The 9,936-nt window shown below is 48.4% G+C and overlaps 2 protein-coding genes across 3 annotated transcripts; both read left to right on the forward strand.

Annotated features, from left to right (window-relative positions):
* Positions 1–2,585: 2,585 nt before the first annotated feature.
* Positions 2,586–5,802, forward strand: LOC136494336 (EID1-like F-box protein 1). Of its 2 annotated transcripts, none has more exons than XM_066490503.1 (3): positions 2,586–2,913; positions 3,264–4,087; positions 5,408–5,802. In XM_066490503.1, exon 2 carries the CDS (start codon positions 3,325–3,327, stop codon positions 4,069–4,071), a length of 747 nt encoding a protein of 248 aa, XP_066346600.1. In that variant the 5' UTR covers positions 2,586–2,913; positions 3,264–3,324; the 3' UTR covers positions 4,072–4,087; positions 5,408–5,802. The 2 variants fall into 2 exon arrangements, with proteins under 2 accessions (XP_066346600.1, XP_066346608.1); XM_066490511.1 differs by having other exon boundaries at positions 3,270–4,087.
* Positions 5,803–7,834: 2,032 nt separating this feature from the next.
* On the forward strand, positions 7,835–8,667 carry LOC136494350 (pathogenesis-related protein PRB1-2-like). The gene has a single exon (XM_066490518.1). The coding sequence runs from the start codon at positions 7,885–7,887 to the stop codon at positions 8,416–8,418; it is 534 nt and encodes a 177-aa protein (XP_066346615.1). The 5' UTR covers positions 7,835–7,884; the 3' UTR covers positions 8,419–8,667.
* Positions 8,668–9,936: the final 1,269 nt, after the last annotated feature.

Here is a 9,936-nt window from a genome sequence, read left to right on the forward strand (position 1 = left end):
CATCTCTTCATTATCTTCTTCCTCGATGCCATCGCCATTGAGTGCCTCGTCTTTGTCTTCTTGCTTCTTATCATCACCATGACACTCTTCTTTGTCAAATTTTCCAAGCTATCACCATGGAGCACTTCTTTGCCATCCTCTCCTACTTCTATGGTCAATGTCTGACCTAGTGGAGACCTATTTAGTAATATCCATGACCCAGTCCTAGGGCACTTTGTATATAGGACCCATTTTTCTAGGACATTGGGGAAGAGATTATTGGCGCCATAGTGTAGGTTTGAAAGGGCATGTTAAGGGAGTGTGTGTAGCACAAAACATGAGAAAGAAATGTGTTTCTCACTTCCCCAACAATGTGGCTCCAACACTTTTTTTAAACTGGTGGCTCAAACACTTAAATAGGCAAGGAGCTGCTCCATTTTCCCCCACCCCTAGCCAAAATTTTGAGTAATGCTAAACACGAATCGAGTGTTTTATCCAACTCTGACACCCAACGCCCTCCTCCCCGATGCGCATGCGCTCGGCGCTCCTCCCCACGTGGCTCCTCCGTTTGTCCCCTTTTCGACGGCGATAGCGGGTTTCCGGCGACATCGGCCCCGACAAGGTAGGCCGGTCCCCCTTCCTTCTCCTCTTCCTATAGAGCAGACACATAAGATTCGGGTGATGCTCAAGCGATGCTCTGGCTCCCACATGCCCCATGCCCTGCTTGCACATGGCTCCTCCCTCTCTTCCCTTCGGCAGTGGATCCTCCCCAACGCGCTCAATGCACACACTCTCCTTCCCATGCGGCTCCTCCCTCTGTCCCATTCGACGGCGACGATGGGTTCTGGCGGCGGTGAGGTAGGCGGTTCCTCCTCCTCCTAGATCTACAAGTTAGGGTTCCAACGAGCTTCTCCTCTCTCTCTCTCCCAACTCCGACAACCTTAGAAAAATAGGGGCTCTAGGGAGGTAGGCAGACCAGGCGGTGGGGGCTGCTATCAGGCGATTCAGGGCCCTAGCGATGATGGAGGCGGCAGGCCAGGCCAGGGCATTTGTCGGAGTTGGAGATGAAAGCGGTCGGGGAAGGGTGGAGGGAAACAGGGAGGCTGCCTCGGTAGGGCGGCGGTGGGGGCAAGGAGCATGCTAGTGTAGACACCATGGCGAGAGGTGGAAGCTTTCTTGCCCCCGCCGCCGCCCACCACCCTACCAAGGTGGCCTCCCTCTTTCCCTCCACCCTCCCGCCGCCACTTTCTTCTCCAACTCCGACGAATGGCCTGGCCTAGCCCCGCCGCCTCCACCGTCGCTAGGCCTCAAACCGATTACATGTATGAGTGGAAATTGCTAAATCTCAAGTTAACACCTCAAAATTATGGGTAACTAAAATGAAGACAACATTCTCCCTTCTTCCACTCTACACTTGTCTGTTCTTTTTCTTTCCCTTTCTCTTCAAGTTTCCTTTTTCAATTTGTACTGAGTATAACTCTGTAAATGAACGAAAGCGCCATCCATCTTCCACGCCATCACCATGGGGCATTCCTTCTCCATTCACTCCTACCTTGTCACTGCCACGGAGTGCCCCTGGTTCATCCTCGTCCGGCCTCCTTGCCATCACCATGGGGCATCTCTTCATTATCTTCTTTCTCATTGCCATCGCCATTGAGTGCCTCTTCTTTGTCTTCTTCCTTCTTGTCATCACCATGATACTCTTCTTCATCAAGTTTCTCCTTGCTATCACCATGGAACATTTCTTTCCCATCCTCTCCCACTTCTATGGTTAGTGTCTGACCTAATGGTTCATTCACATTGGATCCATGTGAAGCACCACGAGAAATTAATAGCTTTTGTACATAGCCAAATCTTTACGTTCGGCGGTTGCAGCTTATTTATGCAAGTGATGTTTGCATCCGCTAAACGCCTGTGTTGGATACGTGTTAAGGGAGTGCGTGTAGCACAAAACATGAGAAATAAATGTGTCTCGCTTCCCCAGCAACGTGGCTCAAACAGTTTTTTAAACCGGGTGGCTCAAACACTTAAACAGGCAAGGAGCTGCTCCATTTTTCCCCACCCCTAGCCAAAAATTTTGAGTAATGTTAAACACCAATCGAGTGTTTTTCCAACTCCAACACCTGACTCCCTTCTCCCCAGAGCACACACAACTCCCTCCTCCCCGACACGCACGCGCTCGGTGCTCCTCCCCACGCGGCTCCTCCCTCTCTCCCCTCTGGCGGCGGCGACGGGTTCCAGCGGCGCCGACGCCGACAAGGTAGGCCAGTCCCCCCCTCCTCCTCCTAGATCTGTTCCCCTCGTCTTCTTCCCCAGCTCCGGCGCGGCGGCTAGGGTTCCGGTGAGCCTCTCCTCCTCTTTCGTTTTCAACTCCGATGGTTATAGCAGGGGCCGCCCAGGGAGAGGCAGGCTAGGCGGTGTGGATGGTGGCCAGGCGGTTTAGGGGCCCTGGTGGTGATAGCAGCGGCCGGATGCGGGGACGCCATGGCCGAAGCTCGAAGCACGGCGTCGCCCGCGAACATGACCATAGCGGAGCTCCGACGAGAGGAGGGATGGGAAGAAGGTGACCGCGGCGCTTGGGTTCGCCGGAGCGCGTGCGTGAGGAAAAATGAGGGGTGCTCGACGGTGATGGAGAGGAAAGCTATGAGCCGTTGAATGACTGGATAAGTTTTGGGGCCTCAAAACAGCCCAGTGCTCCCTAGACAGACTCAAAATTTTCCGCCTGTTCCGTTCATCCCTCCTTGTCCTTCGTACCCCGTCCCGTTCACACCTCTCTCTCTCTCTCGCTCGCTCGCTCTCGGCCTTCGTTTCCTGGCGGCGACGCCTGGGCGCGCGAGCGCCGTCGCCCTTTGCCAGTTCTTCGTTGGCCCCTTCGCCGGTGATTGGCGCCGCGTCTTATTCGGCCCTTTCGCGCCGGGGACTAGCTCCCACCAGGTACGCTCGCCCCTTCTCTTCCTTCCTGCTGTTCGAAACCCAACTCACGACCTCTATCTAATGTATGCTACTCCTATTCGGATCTGACCCAATTACATGTATACACATGTATTATGTATACTAACTTCAATTTCTTCCGCAAAAAATGTATCGGGTTATATGTGCGCACCATGTCATACGCTGGGTCCGCCCCTGCGAGCAGCAGCGAAACTGAAACATATCGAAATTGATATTTTGGTACACTAGTTGACTTGCTAGTTTAATTATCTTTTGATTGTTAGTTTCAATGTTTGGTTAATCCATTATCCATGATAAATAGCATCTCAAACGGTGGTGCTGAACTGCTGCAGGAGCAGGATTGAAGGGGCTATATAGAGTTGGGCACAGTTGACCTGATCGCCTGAGACTGAAATGTCATTGGTGGTGAAGCGGTACCGATGTACGCACTCTGCGAGCTGTGCTTGCCTTAAGGGCCATGTCAGGGAGGATGCAATGTATCTCGTGTTCAAACACATGAATTGGAACCCGAAGATGATTGCTATCTTATCCAGCGTATGTAAGTGGTTTGATGAATTTGCCAAGCGGGTGCTCTGGAAGGAATTCTGCAATGCCAGGGCACCAAAGATGATGAAGGATTTGCACTCTGATGGATGCCATATTGTTGATGGCAACTGGAAGGCCCTAGGGAAGCTTCTTATCTATTGCGCAGGGTGCCCTAGTGGAGACCTGTTTAGTAATATCCATGACCCAGTCCCAGGGCACTTTGTCTACAGGACCCGTTTTTCTAGGACATTGGGGAAGAGCTTATTGGCGCCGCAGTGCAGGTCTGATGCGTTGTATGTCTCAGAGTCTTGCGAACATCTTGACCAGGGTGAGGAAGGTGACTTGGGCCTCTTCCGGGGTATCTTCAAGTCGTTTGCTGCATCAAAGATGAAGAAGGTGTTGATTGAGAGGCAGGCAATGTTCCATCCGAATAAGATGTGTCCTTATTGTAAAACAAAGCTATGGAACTTGATGCAACCAAACATGATCCCAAGTAGTGCTGCCGTGAGATTGGGTGCAGAAGATGGTTCTGTTGAGTACTATGTATGCCTTAATGGACACATCCTTGGTTCATGCACTCTGATACCCATCTCCGATTCTGAGGACAAAGAGTGATCAAGACTTGAATTAGGTATTTGCATACTTATGCTTTCTTTCCTTTAACACGTTCATGTTTCCTTTTTTCAGTTGTAGTCTATGGCGAGTCATTGTAATTCGCTCCCACTTGGTGTCAGTTGTAGTTAATTTTGACAGTTAGAACCTAAAAAGCCTTTTTTATAAACTTAAGTAATTTCTGAGGATTTTGGGCATGTTTTGTTTTTTTGGTTGCTGTCTTATAGTTAACACATGTTGTTCTCTCCCACTTGGTGTCAGTTTTAGTTAATCTGGATAATAGAGCCTAAAATACTGTGAGGATATTTATTTCAATTAAGCATTGCTTGTTGGCAAACACAGATCACCTTCAAGCAAAATAAACACAAAAAACTTGCATATGCCTATAGTGTTGTACTTATATGCTCAAGGTTTAGTAGATTGAACTAATGAGTCAATATATTCATCCTGAGTATACTGATTAAAGCATCTGAGTTCATGCTGAAATTATTGCCATGCGTGACAGAGTGCTTGCTTTGAACGGCAGACAACTGTAACATTCGTGCATTAGCAAAAAAAAAAAAGATAATTCAAACTTTCAATTCCGAAATTTCCCTTAGGAGATTATTGACAACCAATGCTTTTATTCAGTAAACCATCCATTTCAGTTTTACTGGTAGCCCCTGATAAACTAGCCGGTAATCATATGAAAAAGGTAGATCAACAGTAGGTGTTTGTGTTATGATTTGATCCCCTGTTGTTAATTTCTGGTATTCAGTTAACAATCTTTAGTTCCTCTTGTTATACTCCGGTCTTTCTTTTGTGAATTTTACAGCTTGGTATTGGGTTAACAATCTACCAGCTTACTGTTGTATGGTAGAAGTAGAAGATCTCTCTCTTTTTCTCCATAGGTCACACCAGATGCCTCAAATATATATTAAATTTGATATCCTGATTATATAAAGAACATGGTCATTATTACCAAAGCATTTGTCAGTTTGTGTTATGCTTTCATGGAATATGATGATTTAAGTGGTTCATTGCAATACCATGCTGCTTATTGTGAACTTGTGATTGTTCATGCATTAGAGAACTGAATTTATTCTTTGCTCAATATTTTTAAGTGGATGATAAGTGGCGTAACAAGTCGACTACTTAGAGAAATTAACCTGTGGAATCAAGAGAAATAGTTGTAACTTCATTGCAGGTCAAAAACCTTATTGGCAATGATAAATATAGTTTAGCAAGTGGCCAATTGGAACATGCATTTGTTCTTTTCCCTGTATGAAAATTTTCCAATAATGAAATTTTTCTTTCCCATGATACTAAGTTATGCTGAACTGGGTCCTTTTTGTAACAGGTTGCTGTGTCAAAATCCTGTGCTTTTGACTAGGGCGTGAGCAGCGATAAGGACGTGCCCTGTCATCGCCGTTGTACTTAACTGTAACTGTAGTACCAGTGTTCTCCTAGCTGCCTTTCTCTTTGGGGGTGGGGGTTGACAGATTCTCGTAGTTGCTTGTAGCAGTAGAAAAAGAAGAGGTTGTTGTATCGTGTTTGCTGTGCCTGTATTTATGAATGCCTCATTACAGGTATATCTGCAGTGTACCTGCATACTGCATTTGTTACCGGTATGTGTAATGCATGTACCTTGAAATGTACAGACTTTTCTTGTATCCAGTACAGCCTGTTGTGCTCTGAACCTGTGATTGTGGTCACAGTGGTATCATATACAAAGTCTCAGGTTAGTTTTGTGGATTGGTTACAGCACTGATTGAGCTGCAGGGGGTCCATACTTTTGTAGCATCAACTTCTGAACATCAGCTTAGGCGAAGGATGGAAGGTGTGCGTGGCAGGTGAAAGAACTTTAATTGGGCTACCATGGACCTCGGATTTCTTTCTTATGGGCTGCTGGCTGATGCTGCCCGTGCCAGTTTGCAACTTCCTTTTATTATTTATTTATTTATTTATTTATTTTTGGGGGGGGGGGGGGGGGGGGGGGGGGGCTGTAAAACTTGCTTTGGCTTCTGAGCGTTACTTCATTCTACTTTGGGCATCGTTTCTTTTAAAATTGGTCTATGCAGCTTGTGCATAACAACATGGAAGAAAGAAATGCCCCAGGTCGGATAGAATTTAGTTGGATTTATTGATCATCATGTCCCCATATGGTTCCATCGTATCTCTAGGATTGCTTGTGATCAAAACCGCTAGTAATATAAACAAACGCTTTCGAGGCTCATATCAAAGGTTCAGCATCGTGCTATTTGTCCCTTCTATTCTACAGTCCTATCCGCTCTGGTTTTCCTTTAAACAAATTTATTCCTCGAGAGTAGCAAATTTTAATTTCTACCACCTCTTCGTTTACTCTAAAGTCTAAACACCGCAATAGTTCCTAGATGACTTATCGCATTTTGACTTTGAAGATAAACTAAGAGATCACCACTGTTGTGTTCATGTCTCCTATTGATTGACTTGTGGTTTCAAAGAAGAGTTACACCACTGCAAATAAAATCACGGAGGAAGTGGAACATTTCCTTCTTTACTTGTAACTAATAACCTAAGCCCCATTTGATAGCAACAAATGTCTCGTGTGCCCTAGAAAAAAACTACCAACAAAAGACAAACTAATGACTCGTGAATTGTGATTATCCTAGACCAGTTTGATAAGCCAAATATAGCCTCCAGCGCACGATATATAAGTTCTCGGGTCCACAAACTTGTATAAATGCTAACATTTCTAGAAGCGATAATGCTTAGACTCGGCGTCCATCTATCCGGACGCGGCTTCCTAGGCCTGCACAGCGGACCAGCCCAATAGGCCTACTCACCTCTACGTCTCCCCAATCTCTCCACTCTCTACTACATCTTGCGCCAAAAATTTCTCCACTCATCTCGCCCATCGCGGTATCACCGCGTCATCCGCCCGCCCCACTCTGCCTCACTACTGGTGGTCCCCTGCCGCGCCCCTATCCCCGTCGCCCCGCCGTGCCCCGTCCCCCACCACGCCGCGCCGCATTCCCCTCCGGGCCCCACTATGCCTCGCACATCGTGGCTGCGACATTCATCGCACCACCACCACCACCACCCCGGTGCCACCAGGAGAAGGTTGCCGCCGGACGTTCGGGCGCTAGTTGTACCATATTGTGCTTGTGCATAGGTTCATTAAGCAGTGTCCGTACCTAGACCAACTGCTTTATCCAACTTAAACTTTGTTTATTCTCGAGTTTAGCTAAGCTTGGAGTTATCTTCAACAAATAATTGTCGTGGCACATTCCAAGCACCTTCTCTTTTTTTGTGTCAACGTCCTTTTCAGTATGCCTTAGCAGCCCCTTGATGGTGAGAGGACAAGCAGTTAGGGTTGTTCAAATAAGAAATACGGTGTGTGTCTATATATATATATATATATATTGCGTGTACACTGAGTCGTGTCATATGCATGTAGAACTTTGTTTACTATCAAACCGTCTGCAATAAGGCTATGTAATATCAATACTGATGTGAAAGGAAACTTCCGCTTGCAACACTTGTCCTTAAAAAGTAAGTTATTTTAAAGATCAACTACTACTAGTCTACACTACTTCACCAATGTCTATCTATCTCAAAAAATAACACGCACAGTCGCACACTGCACATCACGCTCACCTATACCATATAACTTGTATGGAATAATCGGCATCGGCTGACGCAATAAGCTTATACATCAGAACACAAGGGACGGTCTGCGAACTGAATAACCTAACCATATATAGACTCCTTCCACACTCATCACTGGCTATAAAAACCCCGCGACTCGAGTTAGCTTTCTCTCATCCCAAAAGATCGATCGAGAAGCTAGCAAACATGGCGTTTCTGAAGCGTAGTAGTCTAATAGCTGCCTTCCCAGTGGCCATGGCGATAATGGCCATCGCAAGCACCACCACCTCAGCGCAGAACACGCCGCAGGACTTCGTGGACCTGCACAACCGCGCGCGCGCCGCGGACGGCGTGGGTCCGGTGGCGTGGGACGCCAAGGTGGGCAAGTACGCGCAGGACTACGCCGCGAAGCGCGCCGGCGACTGCAAGCTGGTGCACTCCGGCGGGCCGTTCGGGGAGAACATCTTCTGGGGCTCCGCGGGGCGGGCGTGGAGCGCCGCCGACGCGGTCAAGTCGTGGGTGGACGAGAAGAAGAACTACCACCTGAGCAGCAACAGCTGCGACCCCGGCAAGGTGTGCGGGCACTACACGCAGGTGGTGTGGCGCGAGTCCACCCGCATCGGCTGCGCGCGCGTCGTCTGCGCCGCCAACCGCGGCGTCTTCATCGTCTGCAGCTACGACCCTCCCGGCAACTTCAACGGCGAGCGCCCGTTCCTCGGCCTTGACGCGGCTGCCAAGTAGAGTGCGTGCGCACGTAAGCAAACTCTACTAGCTCCGATCCATTATTGCCTCCGGTCGCACGTACACTCACTGGTCGTGGTAGCATTTGTGTACCCTTATTTGTATGTGTCCGTGTTTGTGATGTTTGTGTAATAAAATGCTAATGCTTTCCGCGTTATATATATATATGTTTATATGCAACTTAATTTTGCATACTTACTATGTGAAAAACAGTGTTGTACATGTTTTTGCTCAATGCAACAAGCACAACCTACATTAGCAATTGTAAATAAACTTTGGTGTAATGCGAGTTTCAACATAAGGATGTGACATCTATCTTAAACGAGGCCACGAGGGCTCGGTGTTTCAATAGGAGAGAGAATAATAAAGTATCAATTTTACGGGAAAGGCTAGCACGCCCGGACGTCCAGACGGAGGCTAGCGTCCGAACACCCGCGCCGCATGCCTGCTTTACGTGGGGTCCCGCACCGCTATGTGTCCCGTGCCCGCTTTGTGTCCCACGCCGCTCCGTGTCCCATGCTCGCTTTGTCTCAATCTACATCCGCACGGTTTCCCGTGCTACCGCTCGTGGACCCTCCACACCCACGCACATGCAGGTGGGCTCAGCAGTTGTAGCAGGCAGCTGCTGCAGATGGGGTCCACTACAATATGTGCAACACCAGATTTATTTTTGCAACATCTAGAGGAAACATTTGCAACATACGTTCGAAACAGTTGAAACACTTGCAACATACGTCTGAAACACGAGAGAAACATGTGTGTAGCCATTGCAAAACATATGCAACATCTAGATGAAGACACTTGCAACATAAGTGTGAAAACATATGCAACATCGGGATGAAACACTCGCAACATAAGTGTGAAACATATGCAACACCCAGATAAAACACGTGCAACATCATCTGAAACAACTGAAATATTTAGAACAAACGCTTGCAACATACGTGTATAGCCATTGCAACATATGTAACATCCACATGAAACACTTGTAACATGCATATGAAACACTTGAAACACTTGAAACATACGCTTGCAACATCAGAGGAGAGGAAGGGAGCGTGGGGTGCAGCTGGAAAAGCCCACTCCGGATCTCGTGATGTCGCGAGCGGAGGTCGAGCGTCGCGGCGGCGCCGGTGTCGACAGTAGCCACGACCTCATGGTGGGGAACGGCGGCGTCGGCAGCACCTCGACGCGCGCGAGGGATGGGGCATGGCGCGCAGGGGTGGGGATTGGGCACGACGCGACGAGGTGGAGTGGGCGCGATGGGGGATGGAGCATAGTGCGGCGGCAGACATGGCGTGGCTCGATGCGGGATGGGGGCACCGCCGCGAGGCGGCTTGGAGCGGGCGGACAACGCGGTGAGCTGCGACGAACGAAGCGAGGAGTTGGGGTTTCTGTCGACTGTTGTAGTGTACATGGAATAGATAGATGAGAGAGCCTAGATGGGCCTGTTGGGCCGGTCGCTGTGCTGGAACGAGCGTGGAGCAGAGCGTCTGATTTTTTTCTAAGATTCCGGAC

The sequence above is a fragment of the Miscanthus floridulus genome, chromosome 1 (assembly GCF_019320115.1).
Source record: "Miscanthus floridulus cultivar M001 chromosome 1, ASM1932011v1, whole genome shotgun sequence".
NCBI classification, from domain to species: domain Eukaryota; kingdom Viridiplantae; phylum Streptophyta; class Magnoliopsida; order Poales; family Poaceae; genus Miscanthus; species Miscanthus floridulus.

Excerpts from the sequence above, each read along its gene's own strand:
- LOC136494350 (XM_066490518.1), top strand. The coding sequence starts at position 7,885 with ATGGCGTTTCTGAAGCGTAGTAGTCTAATAGCTGCCTTCCCAGTGGCC.
- LOC136494336 (XM_066490503.1), top strand. The coding sequence starts at position 3,325 with ATGTCATTGGTGGTGAAGCGGTACCGATGTACGCACTCTGCGAGCTGT.